General features: G+C 68.9%; 2 protein-coding genes across 8 annotated transcripts in view; both read left to right on the top strand.

Annotated features, from left to right (window-relative positions):
* Positions 1-728: 728 nt before the first annotated feature.
* Positions 729-19,513, top strand: KLHL26 (kelch like family member 26). Its single transcript, XM_062178341.1, has 3 exons — positions 729-778; positions 14,365-14,547; positions 17,098-19,513. The coding sequence occupies exon 3, from the start codon at positions 17,102-17,104 to the stop codon at positions 18,677-18,679; it is 1,578 nt and encodes a 525-aa protein (XP_062034325.1). The 5' UTR covers positions 729-778; positions 14,365-14,547; positions 17,098-17,101; the 3' UTR covers positions 18,680-19,513.
* Positions 19,514-25,311: 5,798 nt separating this feature from the next.
* The window catches only part of CRTC1 (CREB regulated transcription coactivator 1), a 58,281-nt gene continuing 56,371 nt past the window's right edge, over positions 25,312-27,221 (top strand). For all 7 annotated transcript variants that reach the window (XM_062178927.1, XM_062178926.1, XM_062178923.1 and 4 more), the window contains exon 1: positions 25,312-25,473. In XM_062178927.1, the coding sequence (XP_062034911.1) occupies positions 25,348-25,473 (126 nt within the window). In that variant the 5' untranslated portion in view covers positions 25,312-25,347. The remainder of the gene's footprint in view (positions 25,474-27,221) is intronic.

Below are 27,221 nucleotides of genomic sequence, written 5' to 3'. Positions count from 1 at the left end.
CAGCTTTGCCTTTTGCTCTGGTTAGAACCCCACCCCTCACCCCTGACCTCCACCCCGCCCCTCCTCAGACCGGGCGCTCCCTTAGTCTTGGGCTCCTAAACTGAGCAGCCGGACTCCGACCACGCCCTCCGTAGACCCCGCCCTCTCCTGCCCTGGACACGCCCCTTCTCCAGAGCTGGCCCCGCCTCTACCCGAACCCTGACCCCTCCGAACAAGACCCTGCCCCGTCTTCAGGCTCAGCTCCGCCCCGCCCCCAAGGCCCCGTCCCCATCCCCTCCAGCTCCCCATCCTTGCACCCCCTAGGACCTTCCGACCCTGCCTCACCCCTCACTCCAAGGTCCAGCCCCAAACCCTAACTTGTATCGGTTCCGCCTCTGAGTAAGATAAGCTCCTCCCCTCGCCACAGGCCCGCCCCTTTTGTAGATTGGGTCCCACCCCCTCCACTCTGGCCCTGCCTCTCAACGGGATAGGTCCCGCTCACTGCCTACTCAGCAGAACCCCGCCCCTTCCTCGCTTCAGCCCCGCCTCCCAGCAGAGTAGGCCCCGCCTCTCGCCAGGCCCCGCCCCGCCCGCAGGCCCCGCCCCCGCGCCCCCGCCCGCCGCGCCTCCGGCTGGCCGTGTCCCCGGGCCGGCGCGCGCGGTGCCCGTCACTCGAAAGCGCGGCGGCGGCGGCGGCGGCGCGGCGGCGGCGGCGGCGGCGGAAGATGGCGGAGTCCGGCGGCGGCGCTAGCGGCAGCGGCGGCTTCGGCGGGGGCGCCGGCCCTGAGCGCCCGAGCAGGTGGGAGCTGGCCCGAAGGTGGGCCTGCACCTGCCCCGGGCCCGGGAGACCTGCGGGGGAGCCTGGGGCCCGGGCCGGGGGGAAGGGAGAGGCCCGGCCTGGCTGCAGCGGGGACCGTGGGCTCCTGGGGCGCCGGGTCGGGCAGAGGGGGCCGGGCGCCCAGGGCCCTGAAGCCTCAGCCTGCGGCCCGGAGGCCCCTGGCTGTGGGGGCCACGCGAGAACGGGGGTGCCGAGGGGTCTGGGAGGCAGCGAGGGCCGTGGGCGGTCTTGGCTGCTGAGGGCGTCTTGGGGGCTTCCTGGGGGCGTGTGGGCGGCCGGGGATGGAGACTCAGGTGCACCTGGGGCCGGAGAGGCGCAGGAGGCCTGGGGGGTGGGGGTCCTCGCAGGTTCTGGCGGGCCTGGGGAGCGAGGGAGCCCCCAAGGGCCTGTAGGAAACCCAGGGTGTGGGTCCTTTTCTCCCGCCAGCCCCGTGGACCTGATGAAAGGTCTTAGAGGGAGCCCCTCCAAGGGGAAGCCCGGAGCGGGGGTCGCAGGAGGCCCAGAATTTGCATAAGAGTTGTTGGAGCCTCCGTGCACGTGCACCTCCCTGTCTCTGCCTTTGGGCCAGGCCTGGGTGATCCGGACCCCAGGACGGCCCCCCACCTCCACCCCCAGCCCCGGCTCCCTGTCTGTGTGTGATGATAAGACGGGAGTGGGTCCTCCTGGCTGGGCTCAGGTCTGGGGGCCCCACGTGTGTGTCGGGGCGGGGGCCGGTGATGGCCGCACAGAGGGTGCGGAGGCCCTGCCGCTTCCTGGGTGGGCAGGGCCAGGCAAGTGAGGGGGCCAGGGAGTAGAGGGGGCACAGCCCAAAGGGGACAGCAGAAAACAAGTCCCTGCCCTGAATCCTGGCAGGCGAGAGAGAGAGAGAGAGAGAGAGATCTTCCATCTGCTGGATCACTCCCCAGATGGCCATCTTCCACTGCTCTCCCAGGCCATAGCAGAGAGCTGGGTCGGAAGTGGAGCAGCTGGGAATCGAACCGGCGCCCCTATGGGATGCGAGCACTGCAGGCGGTGGCTTTACCCGCTAGGCCCCAGCGCCGGCCCCAGCGCCGGCCCCAGCAGGTTTTAGTCCAGTTGCTGAGCCCCCCCCCCCGGGGGGGGGGGCTGTGTGCAGCCTGTGGTGCCCCTTCCAGCCCCTGGGCCATCCTGCTCCGTGCTCGCCCTCTGCGGTAGGAATTCTCTGTCCACGACGCGGGCCTTTCGTGCCCGCCTCTCTCCTTAGCTTATGGGGTGTCTGGGTGGTGGTGCGCGCCTCCCCCCGAGAGCAAATGAACAAAGCGCGCACATCCCCGCAGAGTGCGCGGGCCCTGCGGTCTGCGCATCCACTGCTGGGCGGCGGCTTCTTTTTTTTTTTTTTTTTTTTTGTAAGTTATTTGAAAGGCAGAGTGACCGAGAGGCGGGGAGAGATGGATCGTCCATCCGCTGGTTCACCCTCCAAATGGCTGCAGCCGCCAGGGCTGGGCTCTGCGGAATCCAGGAACCAGGAGCTCCATCCGGGTCTCCCACGGGGGCGGCAGGGGCCAAAGTCACCTGCTGTCGCCCAGGGTGCGCATGCGCACGGGGGGGGGGCCGTGTAGGAGTCCTGCGCATGCGCAGGGGCGGTGCCCAGGGAGTCGGGCTCCTCTCCGTCCTCGCCACGCGTAGGGTGGCTCCGGCGGCCTTGCGGGTCTGCGCTGTAGCTTCTGGGTTTAGTTTCCGTCCGCCCAGTAACTAGCGGAGCTGGACCCTGCTTCCCGGCCTCCCTGGCTCCCTGTGTCTTTGATGGTGGAATCTGTCCGCTTCTCAAGGGAGCGGGCGGGTCTGCCGGAGCCGAGACCGGTGTCCTGCGACAGAGGCCGGACCTCGGTGCCCGCGCCCCGCTCCGGGTTCCAGCTTCCTGCGGCGGCTCAGGGAGCCGGGTCCCCGCGCCCGCGTGGGAGGCCGGGTGGGGCTCCTGGCTGCCGGCTCCAGCCTGCCCCAGCCCTGGCCTTAGTGGCTGTGTGGGGAGCGAACCAGCGAATGGAAGATCTCGCTCTCTTTTTAAAAAATACTTATTTATTTATTTGAAAGTCAGAGTTACACAGAGGAGAGAGAGAGAGAGGTCTTCCTTCCGCTGGTTCACTCCCCAGATGGTCGCAATGACCAGAGCTGAGCTGATCGAAGCCAGGAGCCAGGGGCTCCATCCGGGTCTCCCACGTGGGTGCAGGGGCCCCAGGACTTGGGCCATCCTCTACTGCTTTCCCAGGCCATAGGAGAGAGCTGGATCAGAAGTGGAGCAGCCGGGACTCGAACCGGCGCCCCGTGGGATGCCGGCACTGCAGGCGGGGGCTCTACCCCTGCGCCACAGCAGCAGCCCCTCACCTTCCATTTCTTCAAGAAGCAGAGGGAGATGGAGCTTCCACCTTGTTCACACCCACATTTCGGCAGGTGCCAGGGCCGGGGCAAAGCTGGGAGAACCACCCGGGCCCCCCCGGGCCGCTCGAACCCGACGCTGCGAGCCCCCCGGAATCTGCCGATGGCAGGAAGCTGGGATCAGCAGCTGGCACGGGGGCTGGCGCCCAGGCCCCCGTCTGTGGGACGCGGCGTCCTCGCGGGCGGCCGGGCCGCCAGGCTCGCGGGAGCTTTGATGAGTGCCTGCCCGTGTTCCCTGGGGGTGTGCGGGGAGCAGCACGGCTGGGTCGCGTGACCGTGCCCGCGTGTCAGCTGGCGTGTTCGCTCGTGGGAGCGCCCTTGGGGGGAGGGCGTGTGCCTCCCGTGCCTGTGGTCTGCGCGCACCGTGGGTGGTGGCGCGGAGGGAGCGAGTGTCCGAGAAACGTGACCGGGGAGGGCGGCAGGCGTGGGCGCAGTCTCCCAGCCCTGCGTGGGCTCCGCCTTCGTGGGGAACTGGGGGGGCTGCCTTGCCCGGGTGCTGATCCCTGGCCCGCATCGGCTTTCAGTCCTCACCAAGGGTTCCGGCGTCTGCCCAGGGTGGGGGCTGTTCCGCGCCCCCGCCCCTGCCCCGCCGTTACTTAAGGCGTCGGTTCCAGCCTCTTCCCTGGGACCGAGGGGGAGAAAGCGAGAGCGAAGCGAATCCTAACTTCCCATCTCCAGGGATCAACAAAAACCCGTTGCCTAGCGGAGTCGGCCGTTAATGACCGAGCCGGACCTCGGGGCTGGCCGCGGCGCGGCGGGCGCTGGCTGCAGGCTCAGGCGCACAAAGGACACTTGTTCTCCACGCCGACCCCTCCCAGCCGGGCCCGGCCCTGCACGGTCCAGGCCGCCTGGAGGCCGTGGAGGCTCAGGCCACTCGGGGAGGGTGCGGGGGGGTGGGGGTGGGCGTCGAGCCTCGGCCTGGATCTCAGGGCTGCGAGGGCCCCGTCAGGCCGGTGGGCAGCGTTCCCGCAGCCGCGCCCTCCCCGAAGGTGCCTGGGCGGGGCCTCTCAGCACTCCCCGGCCGACGTGGGGGTATCGGGTGAGGGACGCAGGTGTTTCCGTAGGAAGTCGTGGCCACCGTGGCCTTGGCTCGGGTAGGGTTTCTCCACAGGCGCTCTGGCTGCCTCCTGCGTGGTCTCCTCGCACGCCCAGGCCTCCGAGTCCAGCCCGGCCCCTGCCGGGAAGACGCCGGGGCCACTTGGCCTCGGAAAAGCCCGTTCTTCCGGCCTCCTTGTCCGCCCGGAGGCCGAGGAAGGAAGATTTTAGAGGAAACGTGGCAGCTCTGGGGGCTCCGCTGGGCCCCGCTTCCAGCAGGGCCCGTGGCTGGGGGCGGGGCGAGCCGCACGTGGGCGGTGTTCCTGCTGGGGCACCTGCTGTGCCCGCTGAGCCTGGCGGAGCTCGCCCGCGCTCCGTGCCTGTGCCCTGGGGTCTGAGCTGCCTCGGGAGCCTGGGTGTGCGAGACTGGCGCCCGCGAGCAGGCTGTGACCACCGGCCAGGTGGGCGGGGGGCCCAGAGCCCAGCTTGGCCACATCCGGGTCCCAGGGCTCCGGGAGGGGGCCGCCCCTCAGCGGGGTCCCTGGGGCTCCTGCTGTGGACCATTGCACACTTGGTCCTGAACTCGCGCTCTCCACCGGTAGCTGGGAGCCCCCGGGTCCGGCCACGTTTGCTGGTTGGGGGGGGGGGTGCTGTGACTGTCTCCTGCAGAACCGGGAGGGCCCGGCTGGAAGCAGTTCAGCCGCTCAGGGGCTGGGGCCCCGGATGTGGTGTTGGGGACAGGTGTCCCATCGTCCCCAGCTTGTGGCCCTTGTGGGAGGTTTCCTGGCCCCCCTCTCTGCCTGCTGCCGGCGGGAGTCAGGGAAGCAGGCGTCTCCTCCTGGTTGTCCTGACATAATCCCAAGGCCAGACTAGAGGCTCCTGCTTCCCCCAGGAGGTTCCGGAGCCTCCCGGTGAGGGAGGGAGACGTGGGAGCCGGTGCGGGTGGCAGCACAGGGGAGCCTGGCCCAGGCGAGGCTGGGGATGAGGCGTGGACGCCGGCCTTGGGCGGGTTGGAGGTTGAACTTGAACGACGGCGCACTGACCGCCCCTGGCACTGTGAGGGCTCTGGAGGGGGGGGCCGTGACAGGGCGGGCCACGTCACTCCGCCGCCTGGCACCTGCCGGCGGCTCCCTGGATCTCAGAGTGGAATCTGCTTCTCCTGTGACGTACCCCCCCCCAAGCCGTGCCAGCCCTGTCATCTCTGGCACGGGCTGGGCAGCCCCAGCCTAGTGATTCGCATGGCTCAAGTGCCGCCTCCTTGGGGGCCTGGCTGCCCTGCCCACCATGGTGCCCTGCCGTCACGGCACATCCCACCTGCCGAAGGTCTGCACCCCCAGGACAGGCCTTCCGGCATCCTGGTCCCTGTGGGGGTCTCAGCCCGGGCTATGCCCTAGTGGGTGTCCTGCCCGTGGGCCCAGCGAATACCCCACAGGCAGCCTGCCACCCCTGCGCCCTGCAACTTTGCAGGCGTGTGGTCGGTACATGGTCAGTGCCACGGGGCGTGCGTCTCGCTGGGTTCAGGAGCAGCGCCCGAGCGCTGCGTGTGAAAGCCGAAGCCGGCCCAGGCCGGCCGCTCCGCCTGGCCAGCTGTCTGCGGCGGGGAGCGGGGGCCAGGCCCTCTGGGTCCCCACTGCTGGCCGGCCCAGCCTCCTCCCGTGGTAGCCGCTGCAGCTGTGCGGGACGAGCTCTCTTAACACTTGTTAACCCCGGGCCTCCGGTCCCTTCCTGCTCCCCCGCCCTTCCCCGCCAGCACTTCCGAGCCTGCCTGCTCCGCGGAGCGCACTTGGTGCTCAGCCAGCGTGAAGTGCCGGGAGCCCGGAGGAAGTGCCCGGGCCCTGGGGGACGCGCTCGGCCCACCCCGGGGCCCGCTTGCCCATAAAAGGCCCTGGCGGGGGCCAGGGTGGGGGGTGGCGTCGGCCACAACTGTGAAATTCCACAGAGGTCAGAGCGGGACCTGGGCGGGAGCAGTCTGGGCTGGCCGTCCTGGGGGAATGCGAGGCCCTCTGATCCCCCGGCCCCTGCCCCCACCCGGGCTCAGCGCGGGTTCTTAGTGTCCCTCCCGGGTCCCTCGCTGGCAGCTCCCACCACTCTCCTCGCGTGAGGCAGGGCAGTGAGAGGCACAAATGTTTATGCTCCGCGTGAGTCACTTGCACAGATGACAAGGGGGCATTTTCCTGGCCGAGGCCCCCTGGCGTCGGCCCGTGCCGTCCCAGCCCTAGTCATGCCTGCAACATGTGAGCGTTTTGGGTTGCTGAACTTGGCCTTGGCGGGGGTGCGGGCAGCCCGCGGGCCTTCCAGGGGGAGGGGCGGCGGGCAGAGTGCGGGGCCCTGGGTGTGGCTTCCTTGCACCCTGGGGCCAGCAGGCAGCTCCCGTGTGAGCAGGGAGAGGCAGCGCTGGAGAGGTGTGAGGTCCACGTGGTTCTCCAGAGGCTTGTCCGGAATACCAGGGAGGCTTCAGACCTCGCGGGCCCTGTTCGCTTGTAAGAGCCAGAAACTTGACCCATTGTCAAAGTTTGGGGCTGGCACTGTGGCCTGGCCGGCAACACCAGCATCCCGTGTGCGCACCGGTTGGAGTCCTGGCTGCTCCACTTCCAATCCAGCTCCCTGCTAATGCGCCTGGGAAAGCAGCAGAGGATGGCCCAAGTGCTTGGGCCCCTGCACCCATGTGGGAGACCCGGATGGAGCTCCAGGCTCCTGGTTCTGGCCTGGCCCAATCCTGGCTGTTACAGCCATTTTGGGAGTGAACCTTGGATGGAAGCTCGATCCTCTATTTACTTTTTCTCTCTTACTTTCAAATCTGTAAGTAAATCAATCTTCAGAATAAAATAAGATTCACAGAGTTCACATTAGCCGGAAGTTCAGGGAGTCTGGTCTTAGATGTATCCAGGTCCAGGACTGGAAGGACCCCCCCGAATCTGCGACTCCCATCTCAGCCCTGCCTCCCCTCTCGGCTGGGTACTGCCGGCCTCCGGGAGAGATGGCCCTCCTTGCACCTGGCCGCCTCACAGGGGAGGCAAGCCTCGGTCTGCTGGCTCCAGCCAGAGTCCCAGGGAAGGCACTGATTGGATCAGATGAGCCACGCCCCCATCCTCTGCCAGGGATCTGGGAGGCCCCAACTGGCCAGGCTGGGCTGTGTGTCTCCTTTCTGAGTCCAGGTGTGGGTTCCGCCTGACCAGCACTGGGCTGAGAGAACAGAAGAGCAAGGGGTGCAGGCACCCCCAAAACACGTGTTCATGCCATTGACGGCTGTGTCATCGTCAGAAGGCCCTGGCTGGGCCCGGGGTGCCTGCGTTTGGCCCAGCTGCACCGGGGATGAGCGTGCGTCCCTGCTGGGGAGGTGGTGGGTGGGGTGGGGCCCGCCCTGGGGCGCTGGAATTGCACTGGGTTTCCTGTGTTCCTACTTGCCTGCTCTGTGGAGCTGTGGAGCACAGGGGTTTTGCTCATTGGAGTGGCCCCGTGTCCCGACCCCGTGTAGCCTCACGTCAGCGCGAGGGAATGAGGTGGGAGGGTTTGGCCTGGGACCTGCCCACCGGTCAGCCCTGGCTCGGGGACCCAGCCGGGCGGTGAGGGAGGCTGGGCCGAGGCAGAGACTCGGCTCTGAGAAGGCTCGGAGGTGGGGGCGGCAGAGGCGCTGGCAGACTGGGCAGTGGGCTGCGGGGAGGGGGAGGCGCTGGCCGTTCGGCACCAGAACCGCAAGAACCGAGGTGTGCGGGCCAGAATCTGGATTCCAGTGCAGACTAATGGAGCCAGCACCAGGGCTGGTACCAGGAGGCCATGGTGGGGGCGGTGAGCAGCCTGCAGAGAGGAGCCGGGCTCTAACCCAATGCTGCTGTCCCACCTACCTGACGACCTGTGCGTCCATGTGCGTGTGCATCCACCACTCACCTGCCCACGTGTCTGTCCCTCCACCCACCCATTCATCTACCTGTCCACCTGTCCACTCATGCGTCCACCCGTCCACTCACCCACTTGTCCATTGCCCTGTTGGGACGGGGGGGGCACCAGGCAGGAGGCAGAACCCTCGCTGCCCTCGGCTCCAGGGCAGCCTGGCAGGGAAGGGCCAGGGTGTGAGGCTCTGGGTGGAGCGAGGAGCAGGGGAGATACACAGAGCTGGGGTGGGACGTGCGGGGGCCCCCGGCAGCAGCCCGCCGGCCTCGCCGCCATCTGCCAGTGGAGTTCCCTCTTCTGCCCTGGGTCCGGCCAGCACTTCTGATGGCAGATGGCAGCCCCACGGCCACGCTCAGCGAGTCTCGGGGAGTGACCTCGGCCCTCCTAGCCTCTGCTGGCCCTCTGTGTCGCACCCGCCTCGGGCGGGGGACACGGGCCAGCACCTGCCTGCCTGCGGGCCTGGGGTCCCTCTGCCTCTGGTTTCCTGTGTGGTCTCAGCTCCGTATCTGTAAAGGGGGATCGGCAGTGGAGCCCCCTGGGTCTGGCTCCAGCAGCCCTGCACCGGGGTGGGGGTGCCTGGCATTGTGGTCCGGCTGTGAGCCAGGATGGGGCGGGTGCCGCGGAGGCAGAGAGCTTGCGGCTGGCCAGGGAGGGTGGCTGAGGGGTCCCTCTGTCTCCTGGGCCTTTCCTGGTGGATTTAACTAGTTGGAGCTTCCTGCCAGCCAGTGTGGAACAGGGCGCCACCCACAGGCCGAGCTCGGCCAGGGCCCTCCCCCACGCCCCACATTCCCAGACACAAAGGTCAGAGGTTGTGGCGGGGAAAGAGGTCACACTCAGCCTCAGGGACACTGGGCTTGTGGTGACCCCTGGCAGCAGGTGCAGGGCCCCCCCTATGTGGGCGACAGGCGGGTGGGCGGGGCTCGGGCATTGCGACCTGCCCGCCCCCATGCCTGGTGTGATCTCCCCGGCCGGCTGTCCCTTGCAGGTCATCTGGTGGGGCCAGCCCTGGGTGTTTCCTCCTGCCTGGCACACCTGGCCAGGCTCCTGTCCCCAGCGGTGGTCAGGGCCAGGCTGGAGTCCGGGGTGGGGGCGGTCCCTGGAGGAGACGAAGCGTGCCAAGCGTGGGCGTCCGTGCCCCTGTGCCTGCAGCCCCAGCTCTCGGAGAAGGCCCTGGTGGTTCTGCTGCCGCCCGGCCAGGCCGGCGCACCTGCTCGTCCTGGACGCACACAGACGGCTGTGGGGTGGGTGGACCCGACCCCCCCCTCCCCCGCACCAGAGGCCTTGCCTTGAACACGGGTGAGAACAGGACGGGCCGCAGGCCAGCCAGGAAGGAGAGTCAGGCTCGGGGCCATGGCCCAGCCCCCCCCCCCCCCGCCCCCGTCTGTGTCTCCATCTGTCCCTCCCTGCTCCCCCACCTTTCTCTGGGTCTCCAGCCCCGCCCCGCCCCTGCCCGCCAGCTGGCTGCCATCCTGGTTCTGAGACGTCGCCTGCTGTCCTGGTCGGGATCTGTGCCCGCCCCCGGGCCTCACGCCCGTCCATCCAAAAGCCCTGATCTGCCCTCTGGCCCCTCGGGAGCCCAGGGGCCCTTGAAGGAGCCGCCCCTTCTAAGGAGGGATGGCCTGGGAGGGGCCCCTGCCTGGGGGGGCGAGAGGGCAGAGGGGCAGGGCCCAGGCGGGCTGTGCAGCCGTCCCCGGAGGCAGCCGGCTGACGTGAGCGTGGGGGCCCTGCCGGCCTGCGGGTTGAGGGCCAGCACAGCGCTCGGGGCTGGGGAGTGTGCGGTCACCAGGGCCACTGGCCGGGCGTCTCTGTCTGACGCTGCCGGCTGTGCCCCCTGGCGCTCACACCTTCCCCCCCGGAGGCGCATGCCTGTGGAGCCAGAAGCGGCCTGCGGCGGTGCCGGGGCTGGGCCCCGGGCCTCGGTTCCCCACTTGGAGGCAGGACTCTGGTGGGTCGTTGTGTGAGGACCGCAGCCTGGCCCGGGCTCCCGCGGTGGCCTTGCTTGGAGAAGGGTTCCGGGGCGGAGGGCCCCGGAGGGCAGGGTGAGGTGTGTGACCCGGGGCCCGGGGCGGGCAGTGCCTGCGGGGCCGCTGAGCCTCCCCAGCACGGGCCTCTGCCCGCCGAGGCTGTGTCCTCCCTCTCTCTGAGGCTGCCATCCCATTGGTCTCTGCCCCTCCTCTGGGTCTGTGGCCCCCCACCCAGGTCGCTGTCCCCCAGGGGTCTCTGTCTCTCCACTTCTGGGTCTGTGCCCCACCCCAGATCTTTGTCACCCCCCAGTCTGTCTCCCTCTACCCCCATAGGTCTCTGTCTCTTCCTCCCTGTGGGTCTGTGCCCCCCCATCTCTGTGGCCCTCCCCCCGCCGTGCCCGTCTTCCCTGGTCTCAGTCATCTGCCTGGGGCTGGCTGGGGGGAGCCTGGAGGGGGGCAGAGGCCCCCGGGCCAGCTGCTGTCCCTGCCGCCTCTGAAACCCGTCCCTGCCCCGTGGGACCCTGGGCGGGGCGGCTGGGATGCCGCAGTCCAGCCCCGCATCGGCCGGGGCGCGAGCCAACCAGCTGCGCGGCTCCGCTGAGCCCCATCGCCCCACATGGGCCATAAAACCGAAATTGGCTTTGGAAGTGGAAGTGCTGTCCGGGCGAGGGGAAGCGCCGTCCCCGCGCGTCAGAGCCGGCCGTGCACGGGGCAGCGCCCCACTCCGCGTGGGGGTGGGAAAGCATTTTACAAAACCCCGGAGAGCCGTTCCATGGAATTCTTTCTGTTCTTGCCTTTTTAAAAAATTTTTTTTTGGTTGTTTTTGTTTTTTGGGCGGTTCTAGCCAAGGAACTGTTCTGGGGCTTTGCGTCTCCCGCGGCCCCGGGAAGGAGGCCGGCCGGGAGGGGGGGGGGGTGCAGCAGCCGGGGCCTGGTCGGGGAGGGGTGTCCGCCCGGCAGGTGCTCCCCCGCCCCACGAGGGCTCCTGTCACCAGGGCGCGGGGCAGCAGGGTGGTTCTTGTACTTCCTCCGGCTGCCCCCCCACTCCACCTAAGACCCCGGGGTTTCAGGACCCCATGAAGGGTGGGGGAGGGAGAAGCCCACCCAAGGGGCACCTCCAACCAGCAGGTGACATTGGGGCATCCCCAGGAGCTCTGGGGATCCTACGGCCGGCGATCGCCTGATGGTGTCCACGGCGCCTGCCCCACTTACAGCGGCTCCCGTGTGGCCCTGTGCAGGGGAGTCCCTGGGAGGGGCAGTGGGCCCTGTCCCCGTGTCCAGCACTAGCCCTGGCCAGCCAGAGGTGCCTGGTGACGCTGGGGGCACCGTGGCCAGTGGGGGACTGGTGGTCAGCACAGCCCTGAGCCCAGGCGGGGGCGGGGGCCGCTCAGAGGCCAGATCCGGGCCAAGGGTGCAGCCGGGCGGGCAGCGAGCGGCCTCCAGGGGCGGCCCTGACGGGGGCTGCTGACGCACTGGCTCGGATGACTCACGTGCGGGTGACCGTGACTCGAGTGGCCGTCTGGAGCCTTGGGCCGGCCCAGGGCCGCCGCCGCCTTCCTGGGGACCCGTGGCCCCGCCACGCCAGCCGCCCCCTGTCTGGGGCAGGCCTGAGTAATGGGCCCTTTCCCGCCTCCCAGAGGGCCTTAGTCATCGGCCCCGCCCACTCCTGCCCACTCCGCCCGGACCAGGCCGCCAGGCTCCACGCGGGCGTGGGGGGCTCCGGCCCCTGCCGGCCTCCTCCCTCCCGGAGCTCCCCAGGGCTGGCACCCGGTGTGTCTGGGGGCGTCGGGTGGGGCTGCAGGCACAGTTGTCCCATCTCTAAGACAGGAAAGCAGCTATAGGGGCGCCGTGGGCATTGCTGGGGCCCGGGGCGTCCTGACCCTCCTTGGAGCGGCTCAGCTCTCGGGCCCTGACTGTCGTGGCCAGGGCCACGGGGTCGAGGCTGGGCTTTCTGCGCACAGAGCACTGGGTCCTCACCCAGGGGCCCGGCCCCGCCCTGCACCGCCCCAGTTCTGCAATTGAGACCCGGCCGCTGGAGTGGCCCCGGGCTCCCGCCGGCCCTGTGGGGCTGGGCTGGGCTGGAGGAGCACACCAGGCTGTCTGGGGCCGAACGTGCCCTGGGGCCCCCACTCCTGTCCTTTCCTCCCCAGGAGGGCGCAGGGGTCCTGTCTGCGCCCCCCCCCCCCCAAGGGAGTTCCTTTACATGTTTCAGAGGAGCTCATCTCATTTTTAGTTTATTCAAAGGCAGAGGAGAGGAGTGAGCTCCCTTGTGCCGGGTTACTCTCCAGATGCCTGCAGCAGCCGGGGCTGGGCCAGGCGGAGGCCAGGAGCCGGGAGCCGGGAGCTCCATCCGGGGCCCAGCCGCTTGAGCACCGCTGCTGCCTCCCAGGGTGTGCAGGACGCGGCTTTGTGCTGGTGAGGAGGGGAGGCGTCTGTGAGACACGGCCAAGGGGCCGTGCTGTGGCGCAGCGGGTTAACGCCCTGACCTGCGGCGACGGCGTCCCATAGGGGCTCCAGTTCCTGTCCCAGCTGCTCCACTTCCAATCCAGCTCTCTGCTGTGGCCTGGGAAAGCAGTGGAAGGCGGCACAAGTGCTTGGGCCCCTGTACCCATGTGGGAGACCCGGATGGAGCTCCTGGCTCCTGGCTTCGGATTGGCGCAGCTCTGGCTGTTGCGGCCATCTGGGGAGTGAACCAGCGGATGGTCTCCCTCTCTCCCTCTCTCCCTCTCTCCCTCTCTCCCCCTCTCCCCCCCCCCTTCCCTGTCTGTAACTCTGCCTCAAATAAATAAATACAAAACCTTAAAAGAATAGAAAAGCAGCCGCCAGGCCTGAGTCTGGAGATGCCCGGGCAGGTGTTGGCCAGGGAGGGAAGCCCGGGCCCGAGGTGGTCTCCAGCGCCCGGGACTCTCTTCATCCTCTTTCAAACTCTCAAAGGGGCTGGGGTCTGGGACAACCAGAAGCAGCCAAGTCCCGGGCCTGCAGCTCCTGGAGAAAGGGTGGGGGGCGCGGTCAGCCGCTGAGTGGAGAGCATGGGGAGGGGGCAGGAGGTGGGCTTCCCCTTGCCTGGCGGGGAGAGGCTGCGAGACCAGCGGTGGGGGAGGGGCGGGTCTCTGCATCTGATGGGACCCCTTTCTTTCCTCCGCTCCTTGACCTCCAGGAGGGATGTGTGCCCACCCTCCCCGGCCGCCGACACGCATGGCACCAGCCTCTGGGGCTCCCCATCCAGCCCGGGCTGCGGCCCCCACTCCAGGCCCCATCTCCGGGACCCTGACATAGGCAAGGCTGCCCCTGCACCCAGGCGTTCCCAGGGTGCGCTCAGCTGAGTCGGGTGAAGACCTACTGTGTGCCCTGTGCGCCATCAGCGCTGTAACAGCCCGTGCGGCTTTGGGGCTTTCCCGCGTTCCTGGCCCGGGTCTGTGGGCAGGCGCTGGACCGGGCAGAGGGAGAGCAAGTGCGGGGTGCAGGGGGGCGGGGGCTGGGGCCCCTCCTCCTGTGTTCCTGGCCCCAGGCAGAGGGAGAGCAAGTGCCGGGGTGCAGGGGGGCTGGTGGGGCGGGGGCTGGGGCCCCTCCTCCTGTGTTCCTGGCCCCAGGCAGAGGGAGAGCAAGTGCCGGGGTGCAGGGGGGCTGGTGGGGCGGGGGCTGGGGCCCCTCCTCCTGTGTTCCTGGCCCCAGGCAGAGGGAGAGCAAGTGCCGGGGTGCAGGGGGCTGGTGGGGCGGGGACTGGGGCCCCTCCTCCTGTGTTCCGGGGCCCTGGGCTGCCCGCAGGCCTCCTCAGCTCCTCGTTCTTGGATTCCTTCAATCAGAGTTGATGGAGGAAGCAGCGATGGTGCTGGGGGGTGGGGTTGGGGCCGGGGGAGGGCCTGGTGTGGCTGGGGGACCTGGCGGAGGGTTCTGAGACGCACTTCACTTAACATAGATCTGACGATGTTTAAAGTGTACAGCGGAGTGGTATTCTGTACGTCACGGTGCCCAGCCACCGTCACCTCTGGTTCCAGAATACTCTCACCTCCCCACCCCCAACGGAGCCCCGCCCTGGCTGCCCCGCCCCCATCGGCAGCCCCGCCCCCAGCCCCAACGGAGCCCCGTCCCTGGCAGCCCCGCCCCCTCGGAGCCCCGCCCCAAGCCCCCAAAGGAACCCCGCCCCCAGCCCCCTGGCAGCCCCTGGCCCCCTGGACTTGCCTGTTCTGGCACTTCCCGCCCAGGGAGCCCCACGCGGGGCCGGCTCGCACGGTCCAGGGCAGCCATGAACCCCACTCTGCTCTCCCCGCAGCGTGGCCGACAAGAACGGGGCCCTCAAGTGCAGCTTCTCGGCGCCGGGCCACAGCAGCAGCCTCCTGCAGGGCCTGGCCGCCCTGCGCGCACAGGGCCAGCTGCTGGACGTGGCCCTCACCGTCAACAGAGAGGCCTTCCACGCGCACAAGGTGGTGCTGGCGGCCTGCAGCGACTACTTCAGGTGAGCGAGCGCGGGGAGGGCGGCCGCCTGCTGGTCGGGTTTCCTTTTTTCTCTTTATTTTGGCGGATGTTAAAGACTTGGGGCACGTGTTTGCTGCCGTGCCGTCAGCTCCCGTCAGGGCGCCTGGTTCAAGTCCTGGCTCCACTGCACTCCCACTCCCTGCTCACGTGCCTGGGAGGCCGCAGTGCCAGCTCCAACGCTGGGGCCCCTGCACCCGCGTGGGAGACCCGGATGGAGCTCCTGGCTCCTGGCTTGGGATCCGCGCAGCTCCGGCTGTTGCAGCCATCTGGGGAGTGAACCAGCAGACAGAAGACCCCGCTCTCTCTCTCTCTCTCTCTCTCTCTCTCTCTCTCTCTCTCCTTCTCTGTAACTGCCTTTCAAATAAATAATTTTTCAAATTTGAGAGACCAAGAAGGAGCTGGCTCACTCCATCCATGCCCACGGTGGCCAGGGCTGCAGTCAGGCAAGCACTCCACCCGGGTGCCCACGAGCGGGGCAGGGACCTGAGTACTGAGCCATTACCGCTGCCTCCCAGGTGCGCACCAGTAGGAAACTGGAGTTGGAAGCTGGAGCCGAGAGTTGAGCCCAGGCCCTGCGACGTGGGACGTGGGCGTCCTCACCTCCAGGCCACACGCCCACCCCGCCTGCTTCTCTCTTAGAGACCGGAAATGTGCAGGAACCCCGGGAGCTCTGGGGCACAGCTCGCCTGTGGGGAGGCGGGGCCTGCCAGATCGTCCTCAGGCTCTCGCTCTCTCTCGCTCTCTTTTTTTTTTTTTTTTTTTTTGACAGGCAGAGTGAACAGTGAGAGACAGAGAGAAAGGTCTTCCTTTTGCCGTTGGTTCACCCTCCAATGGCTGCTGCATCTTGCTGATCCGAAGCCAGGAGCCAGGTGCTTCTCCTGGTCTCCCATGGGGTGCAGGGTCCAAGCACTTGGGCCATCCTCCACTGCACTCCCGGGCCACAGCAGAGAGCTGGACTGGAAGAGGGGCAACCGGGATAGAGTCTGGCACCCCGACCGGGACTAGAACCCGGTATGCCGGCGCCGCAAGGTGGAGGATTAGCCTGTTAAGCCACGGCGCCAGCCTTCTTGCTCTCTTTTTAAAGATTTTTTAAAATTTATTTGAAAGAGTTACACAGAGAAGGAGAGGCAAGGAGAGAGAGAGAGAGAGAGAGAGAGAGAGAGAGAGGTCTTCTATCCATTGATTCACTCTCCAAATGGCCGCAATGGCTGGAGCTGTGCTGATCCAAAGCCAGGAGCCAGGAGCTCCATCCGGGTCTCAACGCAGGTGCAGGGACCCAAGTACTTGGGCCATCTACTGCTTTCCCAGGCCACAGCAGGGAGCTGGATCGGAAGTGGAGCAGCTGGGACTTGAACCGGCGCCCATACTGTATGCCGGCACTGCAGGCGATGGCTCAGCCCACCATGTCTCAGTGCCAGTCCCTTATCCTCAGTCTTTGCTGGACCCCCAATACCTCCTGGGAGCTCTTCCGGACCTTGGGGGTCCGGCGGGGCTTGATCAGGCCCACGTCCCTGCCGTGAGAGCCCACCCTTGGGGCCCAGGACTCACACAGCCGAGGCCTCTGGCCTTGTGGGCGTGCGTCTGTCCGTCCTGGTGCTGAAGCTGGGCCCCTGCATCCCCGCTGGCCTGCACCTTGCCAGAGAGAGCCGGGGTGCCTGGGGTGGGGGGTGGGTGCCTGGTGGGTCCCTGCCCAGGCCTGCCAGCCGCGGAGGCCCGTGTTCCCCAAGGCCCGGGTGCCGCGTCCCCCAGGCCCTGTGGGGAGCTGTGGCAGCTGAGCCCGCCGGGGCGCCACGGCTATTTTTGTTCTGGGTTTGGGGCCGGGTGGGCCCAGCCCCTCAGCAGCGCCCGCGCTGCCGCCAAAGAGGCCTTAAAAGGCAACGCTCCCTCATGTTGCCTCGGCCTCAGTGGGGACGGGCAGGGCCGGGGAGCGGCAGAGCTGCCCCCGCGGCCCCCCAGACGGCTTGTGGCCTGGAGTGGGCTGACGGCTGGGGCGTCCCCTGCCCGCCGCTGACTGCAGTGCAGGCTCCCAGGACCTGCCAGCCCTCTTCCCACAGCCCCTCCCCCGGCCCCCAGAGCAGGGCAGCGCGGGCACAGAGCTGGGCTCCCTCGCTTGGGGTCTCTGCCAGCTGGGGCCCGGCTGTCTGGACACAGCCGTGGCCCTCGGTGGCTGCGGGTGGGTGCTCGGTTCCTGGGGACCCTCGTCACCACCGTGTCCGCAGGTGGTGGCTGCCGAAGCTGGAGCCGCCTCCCCAGGGCAGGTGCAGGTCGGGGTCCCCACGGGGTATGGTCTGAACCCCTCCAGGGCTGGACTCCTCCTGGCCAGCCTGGGGGCTGCCGTGAGGCTCCCTGGGGTGAGGCTGGCCTGGGCCCAGCCTTCCTGCCCCTCTGCCCCAAAAGCCACGGGCCAGGACTCAGCAGGGGTGTTTCTAACGAGCGCCCAGCCCTGCCCCCAGGCCCACGTGCTGAGTCTGCCCCTCCCCCCAGCCCAGAGCTCTCTGCCCCCTCACACGCTGAGTCTCTGCCCCCCCAGGGCCATGTTCACGGGCGGCATGCGGGAGGCGAGCCAGGACGTCATCGAGCTGAAGGGCGTGTCGGCCCGCGGCCTGCGCCACATCATCGACTTCGCCTACAGCGCCGAGGTGACGCTGGACCTGGACTCCGTGCAGGACGTGCTGGGCGCCGCCGTGTTCCTGCAGATGCTGCCGGTGGTGGAGCTGTGCGAGGAGTTCCTCAAGGCGGCCATGAGCGTGGAGACGTGCCTGCACATCGGCCAGATGGCCACGGCCTTCAGCCTGGCGTCGCTGCGCGAGTCCGTGGACGCCTTCACGTTCCGCCACTTCCTGCAGATCGCGCGGCAGGACGACTTCCTGCGCCTGCCGCTCGAGCGCCTGGTCTTCTTCCTGCAGAGCAACCGGCTGCAGAGCTGCGCCGAGGTCGACCTGTTCCGCGCCGCCGTGCGCTGGCTGCAGCACGACCCCGCACGCCGGCCGCGCGCCAGCCACGTGCTGCGCCATATCCGCTTCCCGCTCATGCAGGCGGCGGAGCTGGTGGACAGCGTGCAGACGCTGGACATCATGGTGGAGGACGCGCTGTGCCGCCAGTACCTGCTCGAGGCCCTCAACTACCAGGTGCTGCCCTTCCGGCAGCACGAGATGCAGTCGCCGCGCACGGCCGTGCGCTCCGACGTGCCCTCGCTCGTGGCCTTCGGCGGCACGCCCTACACCGACAGCGACCGCGCCGTCAGCGGCAAGGTGTACCAGCTGCCGGAGCCCGGCGCGCGCCACTTCCGCGAGCTCACGGAGATGGAGCTGGCCTGCAGCCACTCGTGCGTGGCCGTGCTCGACAACTTCGTGTACGTGGCCGGCGGCCAGCACCTGCAGTACCGCAGCGGCGAGGGCGCCGTGGACGCCTGCTACCGCTACGACCCGCAGCGCAACCGCTGGCTGCGCCTGCGAGCCATGCAGGAGAGCCGCATCCAGTTCCAGCTGAACGTGCTGTGCGGCATGGTGTACGCCACGGGCGGCCGCAACCGCGCCGGCAGCCTGGCCTCCGTGGAGCGGTACTGCCCGCGCCGCAATGAGTGGGGCTACGCGTGCTCGCTCAAGCGCCGCACCTGGGGCCACGCGGGCGCCGCCGCCGGGGGCCGCCTCTACATCTCGGGCGGCTACGGCGTCTCGGTGGAGGACAAGAAGGCGCTGCACTGCTACGACCCCGTGGCCGACCAGTGGGAGTTCAAGGCGCCCATGAGCGAGCCGCGCGTGCTGCACGCCATGGTGGGCGCCGGCGGCCGCATCTACGCCCTGGGCGGCCGCATGGACCACGTGGACCGCTGCTTCGACGTGCTGGCCGTCGAGTACTACGTGCCCGAGACGGACCAGTGGACCAGCGTGAGCCCCATGCGCGCCGGCCAGTCGGAGGCCGGCTGCTGCCTGCTGGAGCGCAAGATCTTCATCGTGGGCGGCTACAACTGGCGCCTGAACAACGTCACGGGCATCGTGCAGGTCTACAACACCGACACGGACGAGTGGGAGCGCGACCTGCACTTCCCAGAGTCCTTCGCGGGCATCGCCTGCGCCCCGGTGCTGCTGCCGCGGGCCGGCGCCAGGAGGTAGCTCCCGGTCCGGACCGCCCTCGCCCGCCCCCTCCGGACGCCCACCTGCCCGGCCCCTCCGTGGGGGCCTCTGGCGGGCGGCTTGGCCGGCGCATGTGCAATGAGAGCTCCGCCCCCCTGCTGGCTCGGGGTGGGGTGGGGGGTCCCTCCCGGGCGGGGGGCTCTCCGGCCTTCCTCCTCCCTTCTCGAGGCCCAGGGAGCCTGCCAGCACCCTGCCTGCCCTGCCGGCCCCTGCTGGAGGGCGGGCACGCGGCGCCTGGTGGTGCCTTTGCGCGGCTTCGCCTCGCTCCTCTCCCTGCCTCCACCCCGGCTCCCACCTGAGCGCGCTGACGCCCAGCCCCCCATCCCTAGGATGCAGCCCCCCCCAGCCAAGCAGCATCAATCCCCGCGTGCACCCCGCGGCTGGCACCTCCTGCCCGCCTGTCCGGGGCCCGGCCCCTGGACGGCGCTGCTCACCCTCCGGGGACGCGGCCACCCCGGCTCCCGGGCCCTGCACGGGGTGGGGCCGGGCCCTCCTTGCTGGGAGGGCGCCCCGCGCCGCAGCGCCCTGGCTGACCTCCCTGTCGCGGCCCCCGCCCCGCCGGGACGGCCGCAGCCTGCGAACCTTGGCTTTTTTGTGGTGTTTTCTCTCTTTTTTTTTCTTTTTAAGAAGCCGGCAGCCGCCGTCTTCCGAACGGGTTTTGTACTCTCGGGGCAACTTAAAGTGTCTGCTCGCGGCGTGGAGGATGGATCCGCGCCTCCTGACCCGCTGGCCGCGGCGAATTAACCTGGGCCTCGGCGGACGGCGCCGCCGCGCACTTCCCGTTGATTTAATAAAAATGTTATGGTGAAGAGATGCTGGGGCCCGTGTCCTCGCGGGTGGGGCTCCTCCCCCGCCGCGGGGGAGCTGGAGGGGGGCCAGGCCTCCCCTGCGCGCCCCCGTGCAACTCTGGGGCTGGGGGGCGGCTCCCCGGTCCCCCGCAGGTCCTGTCTCCGTCTGTGCCCTTCGCGCGGCCAGGGAGCCCCTCCTCCCGGCGGGCCTCCGTGGGGGGGGGGCAGCCACCACCTGTTGGGCCCCGTGAGCGCCCGTGGGCTGCCTGACAGCCTGGTGTGCACCCCGGCTCTCCCCGCCGTCCTGCGGCAGCCACTGCGGCGGGGCGGGGGTGGGGTAGCGGTGGGAGTGGGGGGTGCTGAACCGCGAACTTGGGCGCCGGAAACCCGGACTGAGCCGGGACCGCCTGGGCCCCCCCCCCCCCCGGGACCTCCCAGCACATTCCAGCCCCGCCCCCCAACCTGCGCTTCCCCCGGGCCCGGCGGCCCCCGCAGGGGGGCAGCGAGGAGCCTTTGCCAGCGGCCAGTCCCCCGGATCATCTCACACCTCCGCACAGCTTGTCCCCAATGAGCTGGCAGGGTGCGGGCCGGGCGGGGGGCGCCGCCGCATCTACCCGGATCCACGGTGCGGAATGCCCGCCTCGGTGGGTGGAATGCGCCGGAGGAGGGGGCGGCCCCTCCCTCGGCCCCCCCGCCCCCACCCCCCACCCCCGCTCCCCGCGCACACTCCCCGCCCCGGGAAGAAAGGAAAATTATTTTTCGTATTGTAAACTTTAAACACGAAAAAGCTGTTTTTAATTTAGCAGAAACTGGCTTGGATCTTCACTCCGCGAACATTCGCGGCCTTCGGAGGAAGGCGGGGCACGCCTGCGCACCCCCGCACGGGCTCCCGCACACGCACCTGCGCCGCCGCACGCACGCTCCCGCACGCCTGCCCGCGGCTCGCTCGCTCGCGCGCGCTTCGACGCCAACCCCCTCTGGTGTGCGCGCCCCCCCGCCCCCCTCCCGGGCGGGCCCGGCGCCCCGAAAGCCGGCGGAGCCCCCACCCCGCCCCTCCGCAGGCTGGACGCCTCCCCCCGCCCCCCGCCGCACCTGGGCTCGGCTGTGGGAAAACGCGGTCCCCCGGGACGCTCGGAGGCCAAGTGTGACTTCTGGGGCCTCGCAACAAGCTGGGGGCCGAAGGGGGGCCCCCTCCGGGGAGCCGAGCGAGGTGGGAATCCGCCCCGGACCTGGCCGGCTTGGAAACCTGCCCCTGGCTCCGGCGCGCGGCCGGCAGCTCCAGCCCTTGCGTTCTCACGGGCCCGAGGCTCCGCCGAGCTCGGCCGCACGGCACCGCGCAGCACGCGGGAGAGCGCCCCCAGCGCACGGGGTGGGGGGCTCGCCTGTCCCCGGGCCGTCAAGGCCGCCAACCCCTCCCCTCCCCCCGCAGCACCCTGATTTGGTGCCAGAGCAGCGTACCCAGCCCCGGGCGTTGATTTAAGATTCAACCGAACCGTTCTTGGCAGTGCCTTTGGCCGGGTTGTTTGGGATCTGGGCGCGTTTCCCAGCCGTGGCCAGCACGCCCTTGTGAGGGGTCGGGCATTTCTGGACGAGGGAGAGGCCCAGGGGTGGGGAGGGGGGCGCCGGGGAGGGCCCTTTCCTCCCTTGCTGCTTCCTGCAGGGGGGACTCGATGCCAGGAGCTTCTGCAGCCATCTTGTGGCCATGAGGAGCAAGTTAAGACAGCCAGAGAGATGCCCCTCGCTTCCCAGACGGCCGGAATCCGAGGGCGGCCTTGGCCTGACACCAGCAGTCAGATACTGTGACACTTGTAACCCGACACAATTACAAACGTGAAGGGGGGGGGACGTTCCCACATCTTACGTAAGTCAGGGTTTTCTATTCATTTGCAAGCAATGAAAAAAAAAAAAGATTCTGGCTGATGGTCAGTGAGGTGGGTGCTGTGGTCTGGGAGCTCCCACGAGCAGCAGGCTCAGGGGGGCACCAGGGAACCCAGATAGCTCCTTGGGCTCTGCCGCCCGCCCTGGAGAGCAGCAGCCCCCCTCCCCCTTTCTTTGTGTCGGGAGCTCCTGACCACACACGTCCTGCGGGCCTGTCCCATGTCCTACACCTGTGAACCCGGGCTGCAGGACAGAGAACCCCGGTGGACCCGACCGCGACGGCCGTGAGTCAGCCGGGGGCTCTGATCCATCTGTCACCCGTCCTCCTGCGACCCTGCTTTGTCCCAGAGCTGCAGAGAGAGGGAGAGAGAGCGAGCGCTGGGCTCCATCCGGGTCTCCCACGTGGGTGCAGGGGCCCAAGCACGTGGGCCATCACCTGCTGCTTTCCCAGGCGCATCAGCAGGGAGCTGGATGGGAAGTGGAGCAGCCGGGACTCGAACCGGCGTCCCTGTGGGATGCCCGCGCTGCAGGCGGAGGCTTGGGCTACAAAGCCACAGCGCAGAACCACCAGGTGCCACGGCGTTCGTCCACCCGACTCGGGCCGAGCCCCAGATGGGGGCGTGAGGCCAGCCCTTCCATTTGGGACGGAAATTGGCAGTCACGTGGCCGGGGGGGTGCAGGGACGGATGGGCCCCCGGGGCTGAGGGTGCTCCAACATGGGTCCCCGTGGGCTGGGGACTGGCTCCCCACGCTTTGGGGGGGTGCCTGCTGCTGGTGCTGCAGCCGGCCCTCCCGCTTGTGCAGCTACTGCCCCCTGGAGGTCAACGGGGGGACAGGTCCTTGTCTGTGTGTCCCGAGTGGGTCCCGGGCGCGGAGGGCCTGGGAGGAGAGGCCACAGGCATGGTGGGTGGCCCTGGGGGGGCTGCCACAGGTGTCCCCCGGTGCGGCAGCGCGGGGGCAGGAGCTAGGCTGTTGGCCGGCTGTCCCGCCTGTGCCACCGTCTGCCCCGCACTCAAGCCGGGGTTGGCAGGACGAGGACCCGGGTCCTCCGACCTCAGCTCACCCCCTGGCAGGCAGGGGGGCCTGTGGTCCTGGCTCCTGTTGGGTCCTGGCCTCTGGCTGTGTGAGGAGACCCAGCTCTCGTCTACCTTTAAAACCTCCGCCCAGCAGGGCCGGCGCTGGGGCTTGTGTGGGTTAAGCCTCTACCTGCAGAGCCGGGAGCCAGATCAGTGCTGGTTCGAGTCCCGGCTGCTCCACTTCCCATCCAGCTCTCTGCTATGGCCTGGGAAAGCAGTAGAAGATGGCCCAAGTCCTTGGGCCCCTGAGCCTGTGTGGGAGACCCGGATGGAGCTCCTGGCTCCTGGCTTTGGATGGGCGTGGCCCTGGCCATTGTGGCCATTTGGGGAGTGAACCAATGAATGGGCTCTCTCTCTTTCTGTCTCTCTCTGTCTCTCTCTCTGTGTGTCTGTGCATTTCAAATAATTAACTACGTTGTTAGAAGAAACCCCAGCTCTCCATCAGGGCTGGGTCTGGAAGCCAGAGCCGGGTCCCGGTGCTCGGTTCGTGGCCCGCGGAGCCCATATAAGGAAGAACGAGGAGACGCAGCTCAGAAACCAGCTTCCCGGAGGGGCTTTGCGTCCGGGGCGAGGCGGGCGCCGGGCTGAGTGCTCTCCCCGCCTTATCTGCTCCATCTGCCGCGGCAGCCCGCTCCGCTCCCATGGTCTCGCGCTGGGAGGCTGAACCGCTCAGGGGGTAGATTTTTTTTTTTTTTTTAATGTAACCTGTTGGCAAGAGGCTGTCGGCGGACGAACGCTTTGGCGGGGAGAGTGCATTCCTGGAGGGGGAGCAGCCCGTGCAAAGGCCCTGGGACAGCGCTGCAGCCCGGCTGGAGCCTGGCAGGGAAGAGTGGGACCCAGGCAGGAGGAAGCGCCCCCTACTGGACGCAGCAGGTAGTGTTTCATGAGATGCGTCTGTGGTACAGGTCCTTCCACTCCTGGACACACAGCTCCATGGCATCACGGCTGCCCAGAGAGTGCCCGGAGCTGGCTGAACCTGGGGAATCAGGGTGGACTTTCTGGAGGAGGGGACGTTTGAGGTGGGCTTTGAGGGATGAGTAGGAGTTCCCCAGGCAGGACAGGAATTCATTCAACAAGCACCTGCTGATCTCCCCATCCGCACCCGGTCTTGTGTGTTAGCTCTGCGGCCCGGAGTGGCAGAGGAGCCCCCAGTGCTCAGAGACTTCAAAGGATAAAGGTCGTGAGTGAGGGCGAACAGCTCCCGCCGTGGTTGGGGGGTGAACGCGCACGCTGAGCTCACGCAGCCGGAACCGCAGCAGCAGTGGGGGGCCCTGCCGTGGGGCGCTGCTGGAGACCAGATGGTGAGGCCGGCGCTGCGGCGTGGCTGGTAAAGTGGCCGCCTGCAGTGCCGGCGTCCCATAGGGGCGCCAATTCGAGTCCCGGCTGCTCCACTTCCCATCCAGCTCCCTGCTGTGGCCTGGGAGAGCAGTAGAAGGTGGCCCAGGTGCTTGGGGCCCTGCACCTGCATGGGAGACCCGGATGGCGCTCCTGGCTCCTGGCTTCGGATTGGCGCAGCTCCGGCCGTTGTGGTCATTTGGGGAGTGAACCAGCAGACGGAAGCCCTCTCTCTCTCTCTCTCTCTCTCTCTCTCTCTCTGTCTCTACCTCTCACTGTAACTCTGCCTTTGAAATAAATAAATGAATAAATTTAAAAGATGAGACGGTGGAGGAGACCCAGGCAAAGATGTGGGCGTGGAAACTTCTGGAAGGCTGGAGTGCCGGCTGCTGAGGGCAGGGATCCGCGGGCCCCTGGGGAGGGGGGACCTGTCCCCTAAGTTCGATGTGAGCCTGAGATTGGCCCAGGACCACGAAGAGCACGCGTGGCTTCCGTACAGGGAGAAGAGGCCGGGAGGCACAGGGCCGGGCGCTGCCCGGGCCCCCGAGGCCACGGCCTCGCCCTGCTCCAGCCCCGGGGCCGCTGGCCCCTGTCCAGCCCTGCAGCCGGCACCAGGCCAGCGGCTTCCTCTGACCCACGGCCGGGGTTGAAGATGGGTCCAGTTCCAGGCTGGCCGTGGGCTGCACAGGGCGGGCACGGCGCCCTGCGGGCATCTGGGGGCCCCCAAACCCCCCGCACCCCATCTCCCCCTGTGTCCGGAAGCTGGCTCTGGGCAGGTGTAAGCGAGCGGGGGGAGGGGGGCGGGCATTTGCCGGGTCCACAGATCCCGGCGTGGGGCGGGGAGGCGCTGAGCTCCGCCCACTGCACCCCTTGAGGCCTGGGGGGGCCTCGCCGGGAGCACCTGCAGCCCCTATTCCTCCGTGACCTCTCGGGGTCGGAGGTGAGAACCAGCCGGCCCCACGCCTGACTTCCAGAAGCTTCCAGGCACTGGGACACCCACAGCCCCCCTTCAGGGGCCTGGGAGAAGGCCACAGCAGCCAGGGCTGGGCCAGCCTGGAGCCAGGCGCCAGGCGCTCCGACCCGGGCGCCCGGGGACCCCAGCACTGGAGCCACTGTTCCCGCCTCTGCCCAGCTGTCCTTGGTATACAGCAGGTGCTCAACGCATGCATGGGAGGCCAACACCTTGAACCAGGCTGGCGCCTCCTCGCGGGCGCCCCCGCACCATCACCAGGCATCCGCTAGGTAGCGGGCCCGGCGGGGGACTCACTGCGCCTGCGCGGAGGCTCCCACTCGCGCGCCCCTGCCCTCCTGGCGCTCCGAGCGCGCCTCTGGGGCGCGCGCATGCGCCTTCGCCCCCGCGCCTCGCGCCGGCTGCGCTGCGCCTGCGCCGCGCTCCCGACCGCGGCCGCGCCTGCGTCCTGCGCGCCGCCCGCGGGCCCGAGCGGCGCCTGCGCGGTGGTGCCGGCGGGTGGGGGGGCGAGGAGGCGGAGGAGGAGGAGGAGGAGGAGGAGGAGGAGGAGGAGGAGGCGGTGGCGGCGGCGGCGGCGGCGGCGGCGGCGGCGGCGAGAAGATGGCGACTTCGAACAATCCGCGGAAATTCAGCGAGAAGATCGCGCTGCACAACCAGAAGCAGGCCGAGGAGACGGCGGCCTTCGAGGAGGTCATGAAAGACCTGAGCCTGACGCGGGCCGCGCGGGTGAGGGGCTGCCGGGCGCCGACCCCGCGGGCCGAGGGAGGGCGGGAGGCGCGCGCACGCGGCGGGGGCGCGCGCGGGGGCGGGGCTCGCCGGCCCGGGGCGGGGGGCCCGGTGTCCCCCGGGCTCCGGGCGCCGTGGGCGGGGCGGGGCCCCCACACCCTCCGCAGCCGAGGGGGCGCAGGCGTCCCCGCCCCCTCGCCACCTGGACAGGCCAGGTGTGGCGCCCCGCCGCCCCCGAGCGGGCCCGGCCACCCGCGCCGTCGCCGCCCGGGAGCCGGGGGCCGCTCCGGGGTCGCTGCCGGGGGGGAGCAGGTGCCGGGCCTCCTGGGGCCCCAGCCAGGTGCCGCATCCCGGTACCTGGCCGCCGCCGAGCGCTCCCGCGGCGCCGGGGGCCGAGCAGGTGTCCCTGCTGGCGGACCTCCGCGGGGCCTCCCGGTGGGCGGGGGACCGCTGGCCGCGCGCGGGGACCGGGCGGCCCAGGGGTGCCAGGTGTGTCCCGTGAGCTGGCTGGCGGGGCGGGGGGCCCAGCTGCGGCCAGGGGCCTGGGGCCTCCGTTTCTTTCGCTGTCCAGCGTGTGGAGCAAGACCTGGCTCCCGGGTCAGGGAGGCGACCCGAGGTGGGGGATCTCCGCGGGACCCCGCCCCCCGCCCCGGGCCTGGGGGGGCGCAGGTGTGGGTGGGAGCTGCAGGCACCCCGCCCCTCCCGTCGGGGCGTGACCCCAGGCCTGACGCCCCCACCCCGGTCCCCAAGGACCCCCGGGTCCCGTCGTTTTGTGATTGGTCGCGGGTCCGAGCCGGGGCTGCTGCGACCTCAGGGTTAGGGTGTGCGTGTTCCCGGCGACCAAGAGGCGGCTGGTGAATGAATGAATGAGTGACCGAATGAATGAATGAATGAACGAACGTGTGCCCCGGGCCGAGGCTCCGGGCGGGACCTGTCCGCCCCCTGGTTGTCCGGCAGGCGGTGTCGGGTGTTGGTAGCCTGACCCGAAGCGAGCGAGGGGCCACGCGCGGTTTGTGGTCCGGTCCCTGCGTGGGCTGGGCCGTGGGCCGTCGTGGAAGGAGGTTTCTGTGAGGGGCTGAGCCGGGCGGCTGTGTCCCGTGTCCGATGCCCGGCTTTGGGGCCCCAGCTCTGCCGCCCGGGCTTCCTGGGAGGCGGCGGTGCCGGCTCCAGGACCCGAGCCCCTGCCGCCCACACGGGGGACCCAGGTGGAGCTCCGGGCTCCTGGCTTCGGCCGGCCCCAGCTGCTGCGGGCGCTTGGGGAGTGAACCCGCAGATGGGCGACCTCCCCTTCTCTCTCTCTCTCTGCCTGTCAAATAAGATAAAAAAGATAAAATAGCAACTTCATTAAGATATCGTTCACTTACACTGTCTGTTTATTTAAAGGTTACAGCTCTATGTCTTTGTCTTTTATTTTTTTACATGAAAGGCGGAGTTGAGAGAGAGAGAGAGGTCTTCATCCGCTGGGTCACTCCCCAGATGCCCACAGAGGGTGGAGCTGTGCTGATCAGGAGCCAGGAGCTTTTCCCAGTCTCCCACGCAGGTGCAGGGGCCCCAGGGCTCGGCCATCGCTGCTGCTTTCCCAGGCCATAGTAGGGAGCGGGACCGGAAGTGGAGCGGCCGGGACTCGAACTGGCGGCCCCTGTACGCAGTCTCTCACTCGGCGTCAGGTTCTCTGGATCCATCCGCGCCGTAGCAGGTGTCGGGGCTTCAGCCCTTTTCCTGGCTGAGTAGTACTCCGCCGATGGCCG

Source organism: Lepus europaeus, chromosome 20 (assembly GCF_033115175.1).
Source record: "Lepus europaeus isolate LE1 chromosome 20, mLepTim1.pri, whole genome shotgun sequence".
Lineage (NCBI taxonomy): Eukaryota > Metazoa > Chordata > Mammalia > Lagomorpha > Leporidae > Lepus > Lepus europaeus.
Note: the sequence above shows the minus strand (reverse complement) of the source record. Positions and strands in the feature narration are given on the sequence as shown.